Source organism: Bactrocera neohumeralis, chromosome 6, assembly GCF_024586455.1.
Source record: "Bactrocera neohumeralis isolate Rockhampton chromosome 6, APGP_CSIRO_Bneo_wtdbg2-racon-allhic-juicebox.fasta_v2, whole genome shotgun sequence".
Lineage (NCBI taxonomy): Eukaryota > Metazoa > Arthropoda > Insecta > Diptera > Tephritidae > Bactrocera > Bactrocera neohumeralis.
Genome location: NC_065923.1, coordinates 35,742,718 through 35,767,504, shown reverse-complemented (window position 1 = coordinate 35,767,504; position 24,787 = coordinate 35,742,718). Strand labels below are relative to the sequence as shown.

The 24,787-nt window shown below is 34.2% G+C and overlaps 2 protein-coding genes and 1 pseudogene across 6 annotated transcripts in view; 1 reads left to right on the top strand and 2 right to left on the bottom strand.

Annotated features, from left to right (window-relative positions):
• LOC126763002 (kelch-like protein 17) overlaps window positions 1-7,669 on the bottom strand; it is a 41,928-nt gene extending 34,259 nt beyond the window's left edge. Inside the window, exons 1-7 of one of the 4 annotated variants that reach the window (XM_050480153.1) lie at window positions 7,500-7,669; window positions 7,076-7,433; window positions 6,630-7,001; window positions 6,249-6,556; window positions 5,717-5,924; window positions 5,232-5,315; window positions 4,933-5,158 (exon numbers count right to left, since the gene is read on the bottom strand). In XM_050480153.1, coding sequence (XP_050336110.1) covers window positions 4,946-5,158; window positions 5,232-5,315; window positions 5,717-5,924; window positions 6,249-6,556; window positions 6,630-7,001; window positions 7,076-7,433; window positions 7,500-7,651 — 1,695 coding nt within the window. In that variant the 5' untranslated portion in view covers window positions 7,652-7,669 and the 3' untranslated portion in view covers window positions 4,933-4,945. Of the gene's footprint in view, window positions 1-4,932; window positions 5,173-5,231; window positions 5,316-5,716; window positions 5,925-6,248; window positions 6,557-6,629; window positions 7,002-7,075; window positions 7,434-7,499 lie in introns of those variants that run through there. The other 3 variants (XM_050480152.1, XM_050480150.1, XM_050480151.1) reach the window with 3 other exon arrangements.
• Window positions 1-8,075, bottom strand: part of LOC126763001 (kelch-like protein 5) — a 157,061-nt gene extending 148,986 nt beyond the window's left edge. For both annotated transcript variants that reach the window (XM_050480147.1, XM_050480148.1), the window contains exon 1: window positions 7,797-8,075. The gene's annotated coding sequence lies outside the window, so the exon portion shown is untranslated. The remainder of the gene's footprint in view (window positions 1-7,796) is intronic.
• A 12,386-nt stretch (window positions 8,076-20,461) lies between these two features.
• LOC126761900 (kelch-like protein 5) lies at window positions 20,462-23,432 on the top strand (annotated as a pseudogene).
• The last annotated feature ends 1,355 nt before the right edge of the window (window positions 23,433-24,787 follow it).

Here is a 24,787-nt window from a genome sequence, read left to right as displayed (position 1 = left end):
TTCTCTTACGATCTCTGCATCAACACCTAGGTTAGGAATAATTCAAATGCAATTGTGTTTGAGAGCATATATGTGTAACACTTATTCGTAAATGATTGTATGCACTGATACATAAGCAACTCGATTCGATTTTATGATTTCAAAGGTTTCTAGTTTAAATTATTTTCTGGCATTATTTTTATCAAACACACATATCTATGCAAATATTCCTTGGTGAAATTTATTTTCTTGGTAGGATACTTTTTATTGAGAATAAGCAATAGATTTTCTTAAGATATTCCTAGATCGGATGCAACATATTTTATGGTGTTGATATTTATTTTGGTAAAGTTGCCAAGTATTGCAATTGCGAGTAAGTGAAAATGAATAGTCAGAGGCATTTTTTCTAATACATTTGCACTATTTTTTATTGCGTATCCAAGGGTATGTAATTATGAAGCTTTTGAACACCCCCACTTAAATAAATAATGAGAAAATAAATCAAATTTATTCAGAAATAACTGCAGGGCCTCCAACCCACTTTGCATACTTCGCTTAAAGCCATGTAAATTCAATAAGGGCTTTCTGACACAGCAAAAAACTGGCAGCAACGCATATTAAGTGAAATTGCTGTGTGTCAGCTGTCTCCGTCTCTGAATTAGAAAATTTTTAAAATGCGTTTGCTTACCCCTTACGATATCACGGAATAGCAACGCAAGTGGAAACTCTTAAAACTACTTTCGTATTGTTTTATTGAAATAATATAATCGTAAAGGAAGTTGTCGTCGCACGCTTATTATATGCTTATTATAGACAGATCGCCCTAAATCAAATGAAAAGTACTTTTGTAAGCATTGACCCAATTAAATTCAATATTTAAGGATTATTAATAAATAGAATTGAAAAATGGCCTAAGAAATACCTTACGTTCCCTTCTGCATTTTAAATAAGTCAGAACTTTAGAAAATACAACATATTTCAAGAAGACTCTGAAATATACATACATATGCTGTTCTAACTACATTTAAATAATATCACTCTAAATAGTATGTTTTCTTTATTTTAGGGAAGTTACGTCGAAAATTATTCAGTACTTTTGTACCTGTAACTAAATTGCCCGAAATAGTATCGCTTCTTAATCTAGTTCCATAAAATGTGTTCTTTTTTCTCACATTTGCCTTGCTTACTTACAATCGCATTTTCTATAAATTTTTTGGTCAATTTTCGGTAGCTTCACATTCATCTGTCAATTTGTTTTGTAACGGTGACTTCGTAAGTGCGAGAATTTCCTAATAGAAAAGTTTATGTGAGTGAACAGTGATTGAAAGAGGTGAATCTTTTATACTTGGCTGCCGAGGAATTATACACTAAACTGTGAATGTTGAAGAGCACTTTTAATTTTTGTGTCTACCACCACGCTCTTAAGAGAGCTGTTCCTCTCTTGCTCTCTTACATATTTTTCGTAAAATTAAAGATATAACATGCTCTTATAGATCAAGTACAAATATACATATCTATCCATTTTATTTATTACACCAGTAGTCGCCAAACTTGTGGGGGGGTGTGTGAAATTAGGGAAGACGAAGAGCGTCCAGGGCGACCATCAACCTCAACCGACGAAGCTCACGTTCAACAAATCAAAGATTTGGTGTTGAAAAACCGTCGATTAACAATTAGAAACCTTGCTGATGAAGTTGGCATATCGAAAGGCTCAGCCAATACCAATTTGAAGGATGTTTTGGGCCTCAAGCTCAATCTCGACTGGTACCGAAAATATTGAATTTTTTGGAAAAAAGGCGTCGCGTTGAAGTGTGTGAAACGATGCTTTCCGACTACCAGGTTGTCATGAAACGCTTTATAACTGGCGATGAGACTTGGATCTATGCTTATGATCTTGAAACAACCGATCAATCGAGCGAATATCGTGCCAAAAGAGAGCCGAGACCAAAAAAATCGCGCAAGTCGCTCAAAAATCAAGGTCATGTTGACTGTTTTCTTCGATTATCATGGTGTTGGTGTTGTGCATTATGAATGCCTTCCAACCGGTCAAACAGTCAACAAGGAATATTAATTGAACGTTATGCGTCAATTGCGTAACGCTATCCGCCTTAAAAGGCCGGAATTGTGGAAAGACAATTCTTGGTTTTTACACCACGATAATGCACCATCCCATACTGCCCTCGTAATTCGTGATCATTTCGCCAAAAACTCAACCCATATCGTTCCGCAACCACCGTATTCACCTGATCTGGCGCCGTGTGACTTCTGGCTGTTCACCAAGCTCAAAAGACCGCTCCGGGACACCGTTTTTATACGATAGAGGAGATTCAAGCTGCAGCGAAGACGGAACTGAAGGCCATGCCGGAAAGTGACTGCAACCAGTGTTTCGAAGATTGGAAAATCCGTCGGCATAAGTGGATTACTTTGAAGGGGATGAAATTGATTTGGAAGAATAAATAATGCACTTTCAAAATAAATACAATGTCACCTTATTTTTTGGGCACAGTAGTATATGCTCGCAGAGATATCGAATTAATGGGGCATTCGATAGTCGCAAGCGGCATCATGTCTACATATATGTTTTTTGTGGTTTGTGGTGTCAACTGAAGCTAGGTGGTGTCAACAGGTGCTAGGTTCGATATCTCTGCGGGCATATATGTCTCATACTGTACAATTGGTACTATTGAGTATAAAAACACTCAACGCATGGTGACGTTTCATTTAAATCCGTTTATCTCGCCAAAAACGCCTCAACTTGACTGTCCAATAGAATCACGCTATACCCAGGTGAGCGGAATCATCTATATTAAGTTGCCCAAGTTACCCATTTCATTTTCGTACTTTTCTGTGAAGCCAAGAAAATGACGGAAAAACTCGATGTTGAGGAAGCAAAACCGAGAACATGTGGTCGACAAACGAAACGCGAAAATTACGACGTGAAAACTTGCGAAGATTACTACAGGGTCTCTGTCTGCATACCTCTGCTGGATACCATCAAAGAAGATTTGGAAGCTCGTTTTTCACAAGAAGTTTTGGATGGTTACCAATTGAGTGTGTTGCTCCCAGAAAAACCAAGTCTTTCAGGGGTGTTGTGAAATCCAAGACAGAATTGCTTAGCTGTCAGAATTGCAAACCAATTCTGATTTTCAATGGTGTCACAGAATCTGATTGGATTTTCGTCTTTTCGAACATACGCAAAACCAATATTCGAACCAGCTGTTTACTAATGTGACAAAACTTGCAAATGAATACATTTCGAAGCAATCTCTTTAAAGTTTTTAATAAGTTCCGAATTAAAGGAAGATTTCAAGAGATAACATTTAGTGAATGAATAAAGACGCATTTGGGTGTTAAGTTACGTTTATTACGTTTTGTAAATCTTCTTTAAGGGAGAAAACTGCTTTAGAATCTTCAAACAAATTGAATTTTTTTCGCTTAAATCTCTTTAAAATGTATGGACAGAAAGCGAATACTTTGACGCGTGATTTCTCGGTGTTTCATTTTTACGATTTTTGGGGCAAAGTTTATTATCTTTGGCATTAAATTACATATCTTCTATTTAAACTAAAAAAAACTAAGAAAAGTGAAGTTTGAATATATGTTTAAACAACATAAAGTAACATTTTTTTGGCCACTTTTTTTCAAATTTTATAAATTTTTTAGAATTTTACAATTGTTTTTGAAATTTTCCTAGTTTAACTTGAACATAAGTTATTAACAAATCTCTTCTAAGGCAGAATATCAAAGAATTCGTATCCAAACAATTTTCGGATGATGTTTAAATATATATCTATAAACCCTAGAAATTTCGCTTTAATCAAATATCGATTTTTTAAGCTTCTAAAGCAGGCTCCCCCCTTAAATATCCGCATTTTTTTCAAAACTCAATAATTAAAACTTTACGTGTTTTATTCTTATGTTTTCTCCTATAGAAATAAAGATAAATTAATTTGTAACAATTAAATAACTTGATTTCTTAACTTGCATTTCAAATCAGTGTGCGATTATCTTGTTGCTTTGTTTCTGACAGCAAAACCGATAAAATTGGTTTCCGTGACACCCAAAACCGATACAAATTCTGTTTCGAATATCAAAGCAATAATGTCTGAATTCATGACACCTACTGCCTTTTTTGATCGGTTTCAATTCTGATTCCGACAACTATCAGATTCCACAACACCCCTGTTTTAAAAGAAAACGAAATCGATGATCTAATCGGGTGCTTGATAGAAAGATTCGGGAATCTTCTGGATGATGAAAAAAGCGTACAAAAATTGAAATTCAAAGGTGAATTAAGCTATTGGCAATGTCACTATCAGCAGCAACAAAAAATTGAAGGCTACGAAATTCCAACTTCTGCACTGGAAACATTAAGAAAATGTGATGTCAACATATTCCTAACAATCCTCACTTATCTCCGAGTATTCTGTACACTTCCCGTAACAAACGCGAGCTCTGAACGTTCTTTCTCTTATCTTCGCTGCATCAAAACATGGCTTAGGACGACCATGCTTCAAGAAAGACTAGTTGGATTAGCGTTGCTTCATAACCACGCATCATGACATCGAAATCACCGCCGAAGAAGTCATCGAAAGATTCGCAAACCTTGGCAGTCATCGTTTTGCGTTATGAAACACGCAATGTAAAAGGATTTTTCTGTTTGAATATTTAATAAAATGAGACACAATGTAATGCATGGTTGACTTTTCGATTATAACCCCTTTCTTTACCTAAAAATTAGTATTGATAATTTTTGTTTAATAATTTGTACTGTATTTTTCTCGCAATAATAAGTTTGAAACCCAAATCGAAGGATAAATTCAATTTTCCCCCCCCCAAGAATCGTCTCTGGATCCGCCACTGATATTTGTAAGACAATAGTGAAACTTTATATTAGTTTTATAAGATAATTTATTTTAAAAGAATTTTTTAAATCGAAAAACGGAACAATAATTACATTATTTATTCACATCGGCGACAGCAAGGATTCAGGCACAACAAAACAGTTACGCACTTCACTTTCGGGTAATGAGCACCTTTCTACCCAACAGGAATTTTCTTCATCAAAGACTGATACACATGTCTTGTTAGCAGAGTTAGACTTGCCACCAATAGTCCACAGTTTATTGTCTAGCGATACGCAAGTCATCCAACCAAGACCAACTTCCAAAGAGCAAATCTGCGAAATGTTTTCTAGAATATTCAGTTTGACATCAAGCGTTTGGCGAAAATCAACTCAATATAGTATGTACCTGTGACCATGTGTCTTGCCGAGGATCGTAATGTTCAGCACCGTTATGGCTTAAAACATAAATGTGACCTTTATGTGCTGCTACCTGTAATATAAAAAGTAGCAATAAACGTTTTGTTTAGTTTTAATTGAGTTAAGAGGGCGACTAAATAAATCACTGACAATTTTCAATTAGACAATTTCGGTCATTTTTATTGAAGCGGAGTTACTTTTGCTGGTTTTGAAAACTTTAGTGAAGGCTGCAACGGAGAAATCAAATTGAATCTCTTATTATAGCGGCTGTACGTATTTCACAAATAAATTTTAATACTCTAGACAGAATACGAATTCCGATGACGTACATCTGTCTATAGTAAAAGAAATGTTAATATTTAAACACTTAAGTAAAAGCGTCATATACCGCTTTTCGACTCTTCCTCAGTCTACCAAATCATGACTTGATGAACGTTCTACTAATATTAAAAATTATAATTTAATCTAACTTACACCAGGTGAACTGTGACATGTTTTCATATCCGCGCAAGGAGTCCAATTATTCGAATCCGAATTGTAGCATTCGACGGATTTTAATTCCCGCCAATTGCCATTATAACCGCCCATTACGTAAATTTTATTACTTAATGTCACTGCACTTGCGTCATATCGGTCAACAATCAATCCGTTCACGAACTCCCAACCATCGGAAGTAGTATATCTGGAAATAAACAAAAGCAATAAAAAAGAATACATATTTTCAAACTGAAGCGTCAAAAGTGACATTTCGCCAGTCTGTTAAAAAACGCTTAGAATTATTCTAAAAAAGTCGTTGACAATGTCAAAGTGTCTAAAGTCAGAAGTCAGAAGTCACTGAATTCCCTGCTTCTTTCATGGCGAAGTACCCTATTTTGTTTATTATCCATACTACCCTAACACATCTAGTCTGAAGTTCTTTCACCGTTAAGCTTAAAGTCAACCTTTAATCGTTAAAGCTCACAATTGTTATCGTTAGGTAATTCGTTACAGATTTAGATATATTCACCTTTCCACCGACGACAAATCATTATAACCATCATAACCACCAATCGCGTAGATTTTATCATCTAATTCGACAACGCAGTGAGACGTTCTTGCTTGGATCATGCTGGGTAAATTCTGCCATGTCTTATTTCGAATATTCCAGCTGCGGACGACTTTATGTGTGACACGATTTTTATAACCGCCAATAAATAATAAATTATCATCCTTTAAAATAGTTCTATACCCTGCGTAATCCAATTTTATACTCGCATATTCTTGCCACTTATCCTCAGTTTTGCTATATTGTAGAAACTTGGGATTCATTCCAAGCTATTTCAAAAATATTGTAAGTACATTAATTTAAGATAACCATTTTTGAATATAAGCCACAGTGTGCGTTTACCTCTGAGCAAAGCGCTAGGATTGTTTTCTCATTACAATTTGTAGCACTGACACCACGTGGTTCTGTAAATCGCATATTTATCATTGGCCGTACTGTAGGCTCTCTGATCCACGATAACGCCTTGAAGGCCAGCAGCTCACATCCAGGTAACGGCTGTATGTGTGTCATCAGAAAGTCCACATTGAATTGGGTAAGCCGGAGACAAGCTATTAAAAGTGGCAGTTGCTCTTGACGCGCAGGAACATCGTAATTGTACCAGCGTTGTATGGCATCGAAGGCATCTTCCTCACGGGTTATGTTCAAATTGTCAGATACCAGAATACGTTGCAATTTTTCTACATCAAAATTCAGAAACTCATCGCTTCGGCTGATCTAGTATTATTAGAAAGATTTTAAATTACAAAAGTATCGTTATTGTGAGACATTACGTGTATATTTAGATTCACCTCCATGAAGTTCTGCGTCTCGTATTCGATGATTTTCTGTCTAAGAACTTCACATTGTGTTTCACGCTCCAGCGTATAAGCACCCTGTAAAGTGTATTCGTCGATATGTGTCATGATGTAGTCTACACTACTGCTTATTGCATCGTCCAATTGCAAAACGATTGCCGCATTTAGCATGGCAGCGACATTGTTAACGGTAATCAGGGCCTGTCCAGTGTAACAAAAGGTTATTAGACGCTCAAAAATATCGCTATCGATATCATTTATCTCGACGACTGGATTAGTGCCTTGATTGTCATTGAAAAGGTTCTCGAAGTAAGGGCTCGCTGCTGCGAGTATCAAACGATGCGCGGGTACACTGAAAAAAAAGTATAAATATTAATCTGTATAGTTTTATGTAAGCTGAGAACAAAGTAATACTTACAAAGCTGTTGGGTTTGAAACTTTAAATGTCACATCGATCAGAGACTGTTCGTCGTAGAAACTACATATTTTCGTCATTAATTTCTCTATAAATCGATTCTGCTCACTGGAATTTCTCTGAAGCGCAAGTGTTTGGGAAGAACTCGTGGCCATTGCTAGTTACTTAACTTTCCTTCTGTAATAAAATTACAATATTGATTAAAATATTTTAAAGAAGTAAATGCATCTGGAAGTTTTCTTCAAAATTAATTGTCTAGTGTACACTAAATCTGCGTCCGATCAGTGACTGTCTTCTTACCTTGACAACTTTGACGGGTGGTGTGTCTGGTAATAAACTAACCGCAGTTCTTTATTTGTTGTTATCGCAGCTTTTAATCGAACGTTCCTGTACTTCTAAGGGTGGAAAGTAAAAAATAATTGTCTTGGTAATCTTAAAATCTCTCGCTCTGGTATTTAGTTACGCTTTATATGAGACCTCTGGAAGTGCCATACTTGAAATAGCCTTTCTCCAACCTACACCCAAAATCATTCTTTATTAGTTTTTCGCGTAGAATTCGTTTTCTATATTGGCGACCTCTGGCCGCGTTTCAAAAATTAATAATCCTGATCGATCCAACACAGGGGTGTTCATAGTTCTTTTGCGAGCCGAAATGAGTGCGAATGAATTATAAACACCCTGGCCAGGGTTATTTTTTTAAAGCGTGCCCGAAGCAGTTTTCAAAATAATTGCTTTTCGGATAAAACGCACTATAAATCCGGATATGTATCTCAATGTTTAGTGCAATTAAGTAAGTTAAATATATAGTCTCTCTCAGTTAAAAAGATGCAGCAACGAAGTAAGACAGCGCTTAGCAATAAGAAAATGTTATTAATTTATTGATTCATTTAATATACATAAGTACATACATATGTATGTAAACTTAAAAAAAAACGCAGAAATTATTTATTCTTTACAATCTTTAAGTAAAAACATGCTCGTATACCGAAATGTAAGCTCACAGACGAATAAACAGAATTCGGCAACGTAACATGGTAGAGGACATGTAGTGGTGTGGAAGGCTAAGTTCGGGTGTCACCGAACATTTTATACTCTCGCATGATAAAGTGATAATCGAGATTTCATTATCCGTCATTTACATATTTTTCAAATACCGTATTTTTATTCCGCTATCATCATTGGTTCCTAATGTACATATATACTCGTATTATACAGAAAAGCCATCAGATGGAATTCAAAATAGCGTTATATTGGAAGAAGGCGTGGTTGTGAACCGATTTCACCCATATTTCGTACACGTCATCAGGGTGTTAAGAAAATATTATATACCGAATTTCATTGAAATCGGTCAAGTAGTTCCTGAGAAAATTTTTGGTCCATAAGTGGGCGACGCCACGTCTATTTTCAATTTTTAAAAAAAGCCTGTGTGCAGCTTCCTTCTGCCATTTCTTCTGTAAAATTTAGTGTTTCTGACGTTTTTTGTTAGTCGGTTAACGCACTTTTAGTGATTTTCAACATAACCTTTATATGGGAGGTGGGCGTGGTTATTATCCGATTTCTTCGATTTTTGAACTGTATATAGAAATGCCTGAAGGAAACGACTCTATAGAGTTAGGTTGACATAGCTATAGTAGTTTCCGAGATATGTATAAAAAACTTAGTAGGGGGCGGGGCAACGCCCACTTTTTCAAACAAATATGCCCCTCCCTAATGCAATTCTTTGTTACAGCTTGCACGGACGGACGGACAGACGGACGGACGAACAGACAGACATCCGGATTTCAACTCTACTCGTCACCCTGATCACTTTGGTATATATAACCCTAGGCACGATTCCGATTAATGGGGCATGTGCGGATAGGGGAGCGTCTCCAGAGAAGAAATATCTAAAAATAATATAAAAATAACTTTTATTTTTTAAAATATTCACGATTAACATTTCAAAAATTTGCACTAATAACACATGGTATTTCTCTATGTTTCACTAAATTTTTCGACATTTTTCACTCTGTATATTTAAATATACAATCTAAATATTGAAATAAGTTCACATTTCACTTTTATTTTGCTATATTTTACCTAAATTTATTTATTTAAAAATCACTTAGCACACTCATCGTTGAAAAGGTCAGATTGTTTACAATTATGAGGAAAACGAGCCTTGCCACATCTTAAACAGCAAATATGTAGGATTTTTAACAATTTTTCTTTGTTTGTTTTTTCGCGTGATTCTTTTTTCTATATTAACTATAAAAAAAACTTTCTATATACATACAGTGGCTCCAAGCCAAAGTCGGACACCGTAGAGAAAAATGTTGCTTCCTAAAAATATTTAAACCAAAGCAGTTAGGAAAAAAGGTAAAATATTTTTTCAATTACTTATTTATTTCAGTTCCAAAATATAAAAACAAAATATATAAATTAACACAGTATTATAAAATATTCTACTAAAACATCAAATAAGAGCAAATTCAATGCACTCGGACAGTGGCAACTATCCTCTAAATAAATGCAACTCTGTCAAAGAATTGCAACCAACTTCAAGTAGAGTGTTTGGCTGACTAACGGGACTTCCTTGATAGTTTTTTTAATATATATACAGTTGGAATTACGATTTGTGATTTGAAAATGTCTAGGCAAAGAGGCCAAACCAGTATTGAATTCAGAAAGTTGGTTATTAAGCATTCCAACGAAGGAAAATCCGTGCGTGAAATTGCGGAAATCGTTGACAGAAGTCGTTCTACTGTCCACGATATAATTAAGCGCTTCAAAACCAACAAACAAGTGGAAAACAAGCTTAAAGCTGCACACAACAAGATTTTTACCGATGCAGATAAGCGATGCCTGTTGCGAAAGGTTAAAGATAATCCTTTCCCTAGCGCACCAAAGTTAGCTGTTATAGTTGAAAATGAGTTGGGGAAGAAATCTAGTGCATCTACTATTAGAAATCTACTTCATGAAGCTGATCTAAATGGTAGAAAGGCCCGACAAAAGCCGTTGATCAGCAAACGAAATCAGACCATCCGATTAAAATTTGCAAAAGAACATGAAAATAAGGATTTTTCGTTCTGGAAAAATGTTATGTTTACTGACGAAAGTAAATTTAATATTTTTGGCTCCGATGGAAAACCATATGTTTGGCGGAAACCAAATGAGGAGCTGCAACTGCGCAATCTGAGACCAACTGTTAAACATGGTGGCGGATCGGTAATGGTTTGGGGTTCATTTTCGGCTTCTGGACCACTATCTTAACATTTTAAGAGAAAATTTACCAAAAAGTCTTGAAAAATTGGATCTCAGTGATAATTGGTATTTCTATCAAGACAATGATCCAAAGCACAAGGCCTACAAAGTGCGTTCTTGGTTACTTTATCATTGCCCCCTTGTTCTGGAAACGCCACCCCAAAGTCCAGATATTAATCCGATCGAAAATTTATGGGACTATCTTAACACAAAAATTCGACAGCATTCCGTATCAAGCAAAAATGATTTGAAATCTATCTTATTACAAGAATGGGAAAAAATCGAACCTAGTTTTTGCGAAAAATTAGTTAAATCAATGCCTAACCGGCTCAAAATGGTTATTAAAAATAAAGGTCTTCATACAAAATATTAGTTTTTAAAATATATATCAAATTTCAAAAAACTCGTTGACTGTCCGAGTTTGGCTTGTGCATTGAATTTGCTCTTATTTGATGTTTTAGTAGAATATTTTATACTACTGAATTAATTTATATGTTTTGCTATTATATTTTGGAACTGAAATAAATAAGTAATTGAAAAAATAGTTTACCTTTTTTTCGATCTGCTTTGGTTCAAATATTTTTAGGAAAGAACATTTTTCTCTACGGTGTCCGACTTTGGCTTGGAGCCACTGTATGTATATGTGTAATATGTGATTTATGTGACTGAAGTACTTTCGCGTAGTACTCCTTTCTGCGTTAAAATAAAAAAAATATATTGAGTTTCGTTATAAAGTGGTTATATTTTTTGGTTATCTTGCACTGATATTGAAACAAAATTTGAGTTTTCGTTATAAAATGTTTAAATTTTGGTTATTATACCCGTCAGCGCTTTCCATTTATTTTTGATAATACGTTGTTTTGTATATTAGGTGACAATATATATAAAATTATTATATAATATTACTTATTTGTTTATTAAATTAAAGAAATCGGAATTGTGCCATCATTTTTGCTGTGAGGTGCAATTGAATTGAACTGCTATAGATTGGTAACCACAAAATCTGAATTTTTAAAAGCATAAATTAAATATGTATATCAGCCGCTGTTAAGGGGTTAGGGATAGTCAGAATTTTCGCTAAATAATTTTTTTTTGCATTTTCGTTAAGTGTATTATCTTAGAAATATTCTCTAAAAATTTCACGTTGATCCGATAATTAGTTTTTGAGTTATTCGATGAATAACAAAGAGAGCTCGGGCTCCTCAAAGAGCTACTTTAAACCTTAAACGCGTTTTTCTCAAAACTATGTTTTTTGAACTGGTGACAACTGTAACTCGAAAACTGCTCAGTAGATTTTAATGAAATTTATACAGCTTTTAGAATACATAATAAACTCAGGCCTGATCGAAGGATTTTGTTTTTAAAAAATTTCGATTTTTTAAGACCAATTAACTGTTGATTTTTCCACAAAAATTTAGAAAAAAACTTCCTGAGGCCGCCATTTTGTTAATTTTTGAAAAAAAGAAAACTCCTTCGATCAGGCCCGAGTTTATCTATTTATAAAACTAATTTTTTTTGTCCGATTGATTTTAGATGAATCTCCAAGGACTTATAGTTGTCACCGCAAGTACCTTTTTTTAGAACAGGGTCAACACAAACAACTACTACTTTGGAAATATAATTTTTTTTTTTGGAATTTTCGTGACTTCAAGTCAACACATTCTATAATAATCCCATATTACCACTTTTGTAAAATAACACAATTTAATAGCAAAAAAAAAATACTGAAAATTGTCCTTTTTTCGTGCCTCTGACTACCCGTAACTCCTTAAATGAGTTTTCTGAGTATTGGAAAATGAATTAAACTATCAGGTAATGCTTTCTTTAGTACTTTTTATATGATTTGATCACTTTGGCTGCGAGTCACTGCACATAAACTGTTGAAAAATTCACTTTCCGCTCACAAAATTTGTAATATTCGCGTTAATGCAAACGTTTGGGCGACCTAAACTACAAATTTCCCTTATTTTTAATGTACATACAATATTTAATTTATTCCTTTTAAAATTCAATTCACACACTATGACAGCACTACGTACATACTTATGTGTGTATGTACATATGTGGCTTAAAAGTTTTATTCGCTCGATTGCCCCATCAGCAGAACTAACAACAAAAAACGTTTCGCCGGCTAAAGTTCTGCAAGAAAAATAACATAAACATTGAAAATTGTTGTTGTTATGTGATCTGAAATGCTGACTGGCACGTTGTACTTTGCTAGAAACGCGTAAATTAATTTGATACTTACCCCGTTATTACAATAAAGTGCAGAAACAACAACAATACAACTTCTGCTTTCTAGTATTTCGACACATACATATGTATGTGCATATATTATTCCCGCTTCCTACAACACAACTGGTAAAAGAAAACTGAACTGAATTTCTTGCGTACTCACAGCTTAATGAAGATAAAGCATTTTTCTATACCACCGATCGTCTCGTCATTGCTCTCTTGAATCACTCAAATACAACAAACTCAGCGTTTTTTAAGGACAATACACAAAATGATCGCAGACGGCAAGCAAAGTTGCGCTGGCGCCGTCTGGCTAGCTGTGGCTCCCACGAAAATAACAGTGCTCTGAGTTATTCCGCGATTTGTAGATATGGGCATACACTTCCCGTCAATAGGTTAGACGCCACCGACTTTTGTTAGTATTCAGCTAATAAACAAAGGCCTGGGTTAAACACTAATACTTGCAGGATAATTTTCAAAAGATTTACATATAAATTTAACAAAACATTGTCATAAAAAAGTCCATTCTCAGACTAAAAGAGTTCATTTTAGCCTTGTCACAAGAACGAATACACTTTAGGTGACTTATTTTTTAGAAGAAAGGTAGTTTCTTTTTAATTGTTTTGATACTTATTCTCATAAGGTGTGTTACATTTTTACTTGTTTGCTGATCTGTTGAAAGGCTAGCGTTTACTTTGGCTTAGTACCCAATCTTAGTTGCCGACCAATTTCCATTGGTAGAAATTAAAAATGTGAAATTCTGTTCGAGAAGTTAATGCCCATTGTCACCCTCTAAAGTTCTTCCAATATGCCTCTGGTTCTTTTAATTATCTGTCAAGTCATTCAGATGTGCTTTACTTGTTTACTAAGATTTCGTTGCAATAAGCTTAATGAGTGAAAGAAGTCTGCTTTTTGGCATTCCTACATATGTATGTATGTATGTATATGCTCTTCTCTTCCCATTTTTGCTTCAAATATTGTTCAAATTCGATTGAGTTCTTGATTTTCGATCATTTTTTGATCAAAATAATTTTTATATATTTCTTACAGAATAAGTTTATTCAGTCTTCAAATGCGGAGGTATGTTTTCTCCAGTCAATTATTTATTTAATTTTATTTTCGAATTTTGAAAGAAAACTATTTTGCCCAACTAAGGCAGGCCTGGCAGAAAAGAGAGCAGTTTATTAAAGAAAAAATCGGCTTATGACTCGTGTATTGCTTTGCGGCACGGAGGCCCAACGTGCTAGTTTGATTTTTCGGTGTACAGTATCTTATAGAAGTATTTAAAATTTTTAAGAGCAAGGAGCTACAGTAGCTGACTTACATATACATACATATGTACATACATACATATACATATGAATGTGACGCCAACGCGCAAATGGTGGTAGAAGGCAATAGAAATCGTTCATCAATTATGTAATTTTTCTATTAATATTCACTCAAATTATAAGACATAAAAATCGATTTCCGACTCAATGCTGATCATATTGCAGCGTACCGTAGGCATACTGCTTTGTGATTGGTGAACTGTCGCGCTCGCATGAAGTCCGTTACACATCTGCTGAACGATCTCTCATGTCACATATGTATGTGTAACTCATATGTGAAAGCAGCGAAGTTCGCTTCACGGGAGCGCAAAAGGCGTGGCTAAAAACGATTCAGTAGAAATTTAGTTGTTGCCGAAGCATTTTGTGCCATTTCGGGAACTACATACTTACATACATACTTATGTATGTTGTTGTTAGTTTTTTATTGATCTTGTTTCGCAATTATAACGCAGCTACCACTATAATTTTAACAAAAGAGCACTTTTGCTTAAAAAAAAATCAAGAAAAATAAAAATAAATATTTTAAAATTATCTTTTTTGATAAGGTTTTAGGAGTATCGCAGTTTTTATGCCAAAGTGGCCAGACTATATGTATGTTATCTACAGTATCCAATATTTACATACATACATATGTACATACATACATACATATGTACATAAGTATGTATGTACTTACTGTAGAACCGTCTTTTCAAATAAATACTTTTCTACTTACATATTTAGGGTTTCTTGCAAATCACTTAGTACCTGAATTTTTGACAGTTTAACATTGTTAGATACATAAATCTCAGTTGATACCATTCTTCAAAGTGGCATTACTTCTTCATGTCTAAACTAATTTACTGCAGGGCCTATTCCGGTGGTAAAATGTACATAGTCATTTCCATTGCGCCCGCATCGGTTTCGCAAAATCATCAACACAATTCCATTCGTGAATTTCAGCCGTACCAACTGAACACTAAAGGAAAAATGGAACGGAAAAAGGAAACGGAACTCAAGTTTATTTAAATAATTAGTACCAAAGTATTACTTCGAAGATCGTAGAGCTATAACTGGAAATATTTCTCCAAACACCTTGTGATGGAATCTTACGACAGTTTTTAACAAGAGAGCGCCAACAGACACATAATGTTTTATAATAATAATTTATAATTATAATAATTTTTTGCATGTAAAGATTTTGAGTTACTCTCTGTTCCAGTAGCAGTAGAAAAGGCTATCTCTGGAAGAACATTTCACATGTGCACAGTGGCGTAGCTACATACCTAGGAGCTATGCGGGGCAGTGCTCCGGAGCCCTCGAGTCCTTATTAGAAATCTCGATCGAACTGAAATTTTTAAAATTATGGTTCAATTTTATTTGATGTTACCACTCATATTGACACCCGCAAAGTCAATAAATTGTGTCAAATCTATAGATTTCGGTTAAAGTGACTCAAATAATGCGGCACTGCAGTGTTGGTTGAGAAGCCTACTGAAGAAGACTCGACAATTATTGCAGTTGGAGATACCACCGCCATCGATCATGTGAGCGTGGATGATGTTTGCATGACACACATAAGAGCGGAGTGTTTGGAGGAACCACAGACCTCTACATTTTTCGAAAATGTGTACGACAAAGCTTCTTCTGACTAGAAGAACTTCACGAACACAATATTAAGTGATAACGAAAAACTTCAAATTCTTGATATTGGACCTTTACAGCTTTCAGCACAGACATCAACAAGAACAATAGGTGTTTTTCAAAACGTTTCGTATTGTAAATATGGGCCAGGTAATCGTATTTGGTTGAGTTATTCCAAAATACTAGACGCTGCCCATTGTCAACCCCACTGGTTATTTGCTTCACAAAGGAATAATGTTTGGTGTACGGGAAAGAACTATACAACACAGTTGTTTCAGTGGCTCTTCGGAAACATGTGCTGTGTGTGAATTTTAAAAAGAAAAAAATTTTAATTAAAAAAACCGCCATTCTTATCATATTCTTATGTTGCGGTGTGAAAATGGGCGAAATCGGCCCATAACCAATCGAACTTTCCATATAGCACAATTTTGAATTCCACTTGTTTATTTTACTTTCCAGTACACAAATCAAAAAGCAGTAAATATAACGGGATAAGACTTTGCACGAATAATGTCTTTAGTATGTGACCATGACAAAAATTATTTAAGTCCAATAAAAAATGTTCAAGCCCGTAGGTACCCGATATTTAGACCCCGGTACCTATAGTTGACTTTTAATCGGTAATGTCAGTAAATGTCTGAGATACATATATAATTGAAATTCAGAAATAGTACTTTCCTAACAATGTTTTATCTGTATGTAAAGATTTTTAGACTTCTTGGTGATTTGGTACAGCATATATCGGTCAATATGTGAGTTAATTTATAGAAAATAAGAGAACATGTTTTACATATAATAGTGTATCTTTGTGCCTAAAATATATAAATTTGAGCGAAAACTTGGACTAGCCCCTAAATAAATAATATCAGTATTTTTGAACGGCTGACTTTTCTCCATATGACTGGTTCTACACTTTAAAGTATTTCATTGGCCTTGATTCTTGCAACTTGCAAGAGTATGAACTTGGCCCTTCCTTACTTGTTTTTATATGTTGTTACACATATAGTAAATATGTTTGTGTCTTGTTTTTTTTGTGCAAAATTTTTTTGTTTTTTTGAGTTCTTAAGGCAAAAGTTCGCTCTTGTTAAAATTATAGTGTAGTAGCTACGTTATAATTGCGAAACTGTGGTCAAAATAATTTCCCTACGAAGTCATGTAACAACAACATCAATAAAAAACTAACAACACATACAGACGTACATAGTTGCCGATATGGCACAAAATGCTTCGGCATAAATACAACTAAATCTCTACTGAAGAATTTTTAGCCACGCCTGGAGCTCTCCAATGAAGCGAACTTCGCTGCTTTCAGATATGAGTTACACATATGTGCATACTCGTATGTAACATGAGAGATCGTTGAGTAGGCGTGTAACGGACTTCATGCGAGCGCGACAGTTCACCAACCACAAAGCAGTATGCCTACAGTACGCTGCAAAATGTTCAGCAATGAGTGGGAAATCGATTTTTATATTTATATTTTATAATTTCAGTGAATATTAATAAAAAATTACATAACTTATAAACGATTTCTATTGCTTTCCACCGCCATTCGCGCGTTTGATTCATATACATACATACAGTGGCGTAGCTCCTTTATCTACTTACCTACAAGTTTCAAGAGGTGGTTCAAACAAAAGTGAATTTTTACAAAATACCTTCGATATTAAGTATATAAAATTTAGGAACTAGAAGCCACGCATATTCTGAAGTTCCAAAATTCTCACAATACGGTTTTTGATAGTAAATTTACAAGACATCTTATTAAAAGCCATAGGAAAAACCAATTTTCGCCCTATATCTTGTACACTTTTGACGCAATTTGCGGGAATTTTTGCCCGAAGTGGAGTTTTTAAATACCATTTTGCCGCCCCCAAGACGTTGCGCCCGGGGCGACGGCCCCCTGCGGCCCCCCTAGCTACGCCACTGCATACATACATATATAAGTCAACTACTGTACTCCTTGCTCTTAAAACTTGTAAATACTTTTGTAAGATACTGGGCCTCCGTGCAGCAATGCAATAATCAAAACTATATCTACATACATACATACATTAGTACACTACTAGTCATAAGTTAACCGCCCAATGTTTGCTTCAATAAAGTGTTCTCTTTTCTTCCACAAGAGTCTTAGTAGCGCAAACTATTTTTTTTTCAAAGTTCGAAAAATAAAAACAAATAAATAGTTGACTCGAGCAAATAAAACTGCGCATTTGAAGACTCTAGAAACTTATTCAGTGAAAAATAAATAAAAATTATTTGGATTAACAAACGATCGAAAATTGATAAATTAATTGATTTTGACTAATATTTGAAGCAAAAAAGAGAAGAGAGGAGCATATTTGTATGTAGGAACGCCTAAAAGCAGTCTTCTTTTGCTCAATTAACCTATTGCATTGATATCTGACCAAACAAATAAAGCACAGCTCCATAACTGAACTTGATAGATAATTAAAAGAACAAGAGTCAAATTGGAAAAACTTTAGAGAGTGACAGAAGGCAATAACTTCTCGAACAGAATTTCACATTTTTAATAAATTCCCGCCAATGAAAGTTGGACGGCAACTATGACTGGGTACTAAGGCTAAGTAAACGCTAGCCTTTCAACAGTTTAGCGAACAATTAAAAATGTAACACAACTTATGAGAATAAGTATCAAAACAATGAAAAAGAAACTACATTTCTTCTAAAATATAAGTCACCTTAAATGTGTTTATTCTAGTGACAAGTTAAAAAGAACTCTTTTAGTCTGAGAATGGACTTTTTTTGACAATGTTTGCAAACACTCATTTTTGTTAAATTTATATGTAATTTTTTTTGAAAATTATCCTTGAAGTATTAGTGTTTAACCCAGGCCTAGGCACGATTCCGATTACTTTGGCGGAGGGGTAAAAAACCGAATTTCCGTATAAATGGGGTATGTGCGGATAGGGGAGCTTCTCCAGAGAAGAAATATCCAAAAATAATATAAAAATAACTTTTATTTTATAATATTCACGATTAAAAGATCAAAAATTTGCACTAATAACACAAGGTATTTCTCCATGTTTCACTAAACATTTTCACGTTTTTCACTCTTTATATTTAAATATACACTCTAAACATTGAAATTAGTTCACATTTCACTTTTATTTTGCTATATTTTACCTAAATTTATTAATTTAAAAATCATTTAGCACACTCATCGTTGAAAAGGTTAGATTGTTTACAATTATGAGGAAAACGAGCGTTGCCACATCTCAAACACACGATTTTTCTTTGTTTGTTCTTTTGCGTGATTCCTTTTTCTATATTAATTATAATAAAAAATACTTTCCAACAGTTTTGAAGTTATAATATTGAGTTGTGAAAACTTGTTCCATATACACATGTATATATACATATGTATACATATATATTATACATATGTACATATATGTATAATAAGCGATTTATGTTTAATAAAAACAAATAAGTAAAAATCTATAATAATATTGTAAAATTTATAGCATATCGGGGTGACTGAAGTACTTTCGCGTGGTACTCCTTTCTGCGTTAAAAATAAAAAAAACATATTGAGTTTTCGTTACAAAGTGGTTAAAGTGATTATATTTTTTGGTTATCTTGCACTCATATTCAAACAAAATTTGAGTTTTCGTTATAAAATGGGAAAATTTTGGTTATTATATCTGTCAGCGATTTACATTTATTTTTGATAATACGTTGTTTTGTATATTAGGTGACAATATATATAATATTATTATATAGTATAAAATAAATAGTTGACTTGATTATATAATATATTACTATATTAAATTAAATAAAGAACATATCCACATGCATGGATAGAGGAATTTTTGGGAAAAAAGAAATTTCAGCGAATTTCTTTATTATCACATGGCAGCGTAAAATGCAATTTTTAAAATAAAAATTTTTCAAATAAAAAACCTGCTAAAAGTGTAAAATGTGGATTTATTTAAAAGTTTATAGTTTAATTTAATTAATTTGAAGTGAAAAATTTGAGTAAAGAGTGTTTAATGAGGTGAAATAGCTTGTTGAAATGCTCGAATTTTGGGAATTTTTGAACTTTAAGGTCGAATATCTCGTAAACTAAGCGTTTGCGGTACCTATAACCCTATATATTTTTTAATCAGGAGGACTTCTTCTTTTCAACGGTACCTTCAAATCGCGGCTTATCAACTTTTGAATTCAGAACAGAGGTCATTAGCTAAATACTAACGCAAGTACGGGTGCGTTAACCTATTGACGGGGAGTGTATGCGCATACATATCTACAAATCAATACAATAACTCAGGGCACCGTTGTTTTCGTGGGAACCACCGCTAGCAAGACGGCGCCAGCGCAACTCAGCTTGCCGGCTGTGATCATTTTGCATATTGTCCTCAAAAAAAACTTGAGTTTGTTGTATTTGAGTGACTCAAGAGAGCAATAAAGAGACGATCGCGTGTAGAAAAATGCTTTAGCTTTATTAAAGCGTGAATCGCTAAGTTATTAAGTTCATTAATTGAATTTTGTTTAACGAGTTGTGTTGTGACAAGTGTACTTAATATTTAAAAATATATCCAGTGTAATATATGTAAGTGAAAGATCGTAAAGTTGAATTTCTATTGCTATTGTTTCTGAACACTATTACAATAACGAGGTAAGCATCATATTAATTTACGCATTTTTATTAAAGTACAACGGAAAAGAAGACTTCTATAGGCGCTTAAATTATATCAATACAGAAATATCAAGCTGGTCCGCTGGTTCGACGCAAAGTGCCAGTCAGCATTTCAGATCACATAACAATAAAAAATTTCCAATGTTTGTATTATTGTTTATATTGTATTGCTGAAGCATTGTTTGTTGTTAGTTCTTTTCAATTTGTTGATAGGGAAATTGAGCCATTAAAACTTTCAAGCCACCTACGTAGTGCTGTCGTAATGTTTGATCTGAGTTTAAAAAGGAAAAAATGAAATATACATACATATGTACATACATAAGTATGTACTTATGTATACATTTAAAAATAAAGAAAATTTATAGTTTAGGTTCCTCAAAGATGGAGCCCGCAACAAATACATATAATTATTTTTAAATCGTCTTGTTTTAACGCGAATATTGCAATAAGCGGAAAGTTTTTGAGTAGTATATAACCCTTTGTTTCACCGGACAGGCCCTCATTACCGTTAACAATGTCGCTGCCATGCTAAATGCTGCAATCGACAAATGACTACCTCATGACACGTATCGATGAATACACTTTACAGGATGCTTATACGCTGGAGCATGAAACGAAATGTGAAGTTCTTAAGAAGAAAATTATCGAATACGAAACACAGAACTTCATGGAGGTGAGTCTAAATATAACGTAATTAAATTTTGTTTCTAATAATACCAGATCAGCCGGAGCAATGAGTTTTTGAATTTTGATGTAGAAAAATTGCAACGTATTCTGGTATCTGACAATTTGAATATAACCCGTGAGGAAGATGCCTACGATGCCATACAACGCTGGTACAATTACGATGTTCCTGCGCGTCAAGAGCAACTGCCACTTTTAATAGCTTGTCTCCGGCTTACCCAATTCAATGTGGACTTCCTGATGACACACATGCAGCCGTTACCTGGATGTGAGCTGCTGGTCTTCAAGGCGTTATCGTGGATCGGAGTGCCTACAGCACGGCCAATGATAAATATGCGATTTACAGCACGACGTGGTGTCAGTGGTACAAATTGTGGTGAAAAAACAATCATAGCGCTTTGCTCGCACACTGTGGCTTATATTCAAAAATGATAATCATACATTAATTTACTTACAAAATTTTTGAAATAGCTGAATCCCAAACTGCTGCAGTATAACAAAGCTGAGGATAAGTGGGAGGAATATGCGAGTATAAAAATCGATTACAGATGGTATAGAACTATTTTAAAGAATGATAATTTATTATTTATTGGCGGTTGGAAAAGTTGTGCCACATTTAACACCGTCCGCAGCTGGAATATACGAAATAAAACATGGCAGAATTTGCCCGCCATGAACCAAGCAAGAAGGGGACACTGCGTTGTCGAATTAAATGGCAAAATCTACGCAATTGGTGGTTATGAGCGTAATAATGCCGTGTCGTCGGTGGAAAGGTGAATATATATAAATCTGTAACGAATTACCTAACGATGGCAATTGTGAGCTTTAACAACTAAAGGTTGACTTTAAGCTTAACGGTGAAAGCAATTTAGACTAGGTGTGTTAGGGTAGTATGGATAATAAACAAAATAAGGTACTTCGGCATGAAAGAAGGAGGGAATTCAGTGAAATGTTATGATCTGATTGAATCTGACTTTAGAAAACTCCAACACTTTGGCATTTTCAACGACTTATTTTGAATAATTCTAAGTTTTTTTATAGACTATGCAACGTGACGTAATGTCACTTTTGACTCTTCAGTTTAAAAATATGCATTCTTTTTCATTGCTTTTGTTTGTTTCCAGATATACGACTTCCGATGGTTGGAAGTTCGTGAACAGATTGATTGTTGGACGATATAATGCAGGTGCAGTTACCTTGAATAGTAAAATTTATATAATGGGCGGTTATAATGGCAAAGAGAAAATAAAATCCGTCGAATGCTACAATCCGGATTCGAATACTTGGACTTCTTGCGCGGATATGACAGAATCTCACATTTTACCTGGTGTAAGTTGGATTAAAATATAATTATTAACATTAGTAGAACGTTCATCAAGTCATGATTTGGTAGAATGAGGAAGAGTCGAAGAACGGTATATGATGTATATGAGATAAATCCGTTAAAACAACAACAACAGCGGTATATGACAACTTTACTTAAGTGTTTAAATAATAACATTCCCTCTTTGGATTTCTTTTACTAAAAACGGATGTACGTAATCGGAATTCGTATTCTGTCTAGAGTGTTAAAATTTATTTGTGAAATACGTACTTCCGCTATAATAAGAGATTCCATTTGATTTCACCGTTGCAAACCTACCCTAAAGTATTCAAAACAAGCAGATGTAACTCCACTTCAATAAAAATGAAAAAATTGTCTAATTGAAAATAGTCACTGATTTATTTAGTCGCCCTCTTAACTCCATTAAATTTAAACAAAACGTTTATTGCTACTTTTTATATTACAGGTAGCAGCACATAAAGGTCACATTTATGTTTTAAGCCGTACAGGTGCTGAGCGTTACGATCCTCAGCTAGACACGTGGTCACAAGTACATATATTGAGTTGATTTTCGCCAATCGCTTGATGTCAAACTGAATATTCTAGAAAACATTTTTCAGATTTGCTCTTTGGATGTTTGGGGTGGTTTGATGGCTTGCGTATCGCTAGACAATAAACTATGGGCTATTGGTGGCCAGTCTAAATCTGCTGACAAGTCATGTGTATCGGTCTTTGATGAAGAAAATTCCTGTTGGGTAGAAAGGTGCTCATTACCCAAAAGTGATGTGTATAACTGTTTTGTTGTGCCTGAATCCTTGCTGTTTTCGATGTGAATAAATAATGTAATTATTGTTCCGTTTTTCAATTAAACAAATTCTTTTATAAAAAATTTCCTAATAAAAATAATATAAAATTTCACTATTGTTATACAAAAATAATTATTTTGAAAGCAGGGGATGGTGCTAAACGCACTTGAACTGAATGTTAGGAATCCGTAATATGAGACCAATTCTAAAATCGGTTGAATCCACCAGTTTGACGACTACTAGCGTACTAGTTCTGTATTTGCATTGATATGTATATGTGTACTTGATCTATAAGAGCATGTTATATCTTTGAATTTACGAAAATAATGTAAGAGAGCAAGAGAGGAACAGCTCTCTTAAGAGCGTGGTGGTGGACACAAAAATTAAGAGTGTTCTTACAATAATCACAGTTGTGATAATAATAGAAAGGTGAAAATATAACATTAAATGTAAAAAAAGTAATTGAAATAATTTTAGATTTTTATGTAGAATTGAAACAAAGCTCAGAGCTCAGCGGAACACTGAAGGTTCACAAGGTCCGAAATTATAAAGCTAAAAATAATGTCTGGTTTCAAATAAATAAAGAGAAAGTAAATCATGTTTTCAATTACAATTGTTTTTTTTAATTTTTCACATTTTATTTTTGTTTCTTTTTTATTCCGATATTATTCTTTCATTTTTTAATTTTAATTATTTAGTGTCTTTTTCTTAATTGTTTCTTATAAATTTTTTGTTTTTGTGATTTATTAATTTTTATACTTTTGCACCAGTTGTTACAGAGTATTATACTTTTGATCACCTAACAGTTGTACGTATCTCCTAAAACTAAGTGAGATAGATATAGGGTTATATACATATACTATATGTATATATGCAAATGATCAGGATGACGAGAAAATTTGAAATCCGGTTGACTGTCTGTCTGTCCGTCCGTCCGAGTAAGCTGTGACTTGAGTAAAAATTGAGATATCTCGACGAAACTTGGTATGTGGGTTTCTTAGTACAAAAAGATTCGAGTTCTTAGATGGGAGTAATCGGTTCACTGCCACTAACCGAACATAACATATAAAGTTCCATAACTAAGCACTAAATTAAGATACAAAGCTGTAATTTGGTAAAGAGAATCGCAGTAGCAAGGGACATCTGTGCCCCGCCCTCAAACAATTTTAATGTACATATCTCCTATACCACTTAAGCTAATACAACCAAATTTTCTGAGTACAAATTTTATGAGAACTTCTACCGATAGTGTGAAAATAGATGAAATCGGAGGATAGGCCCGCTCACTCCCCATATAACGGTACTGTTCAAAACTACTAAAAGGGCAATAAATCAATAACTAAATACGCCAAAGACGTTAAATTTTACCTCCGAGATGGTAT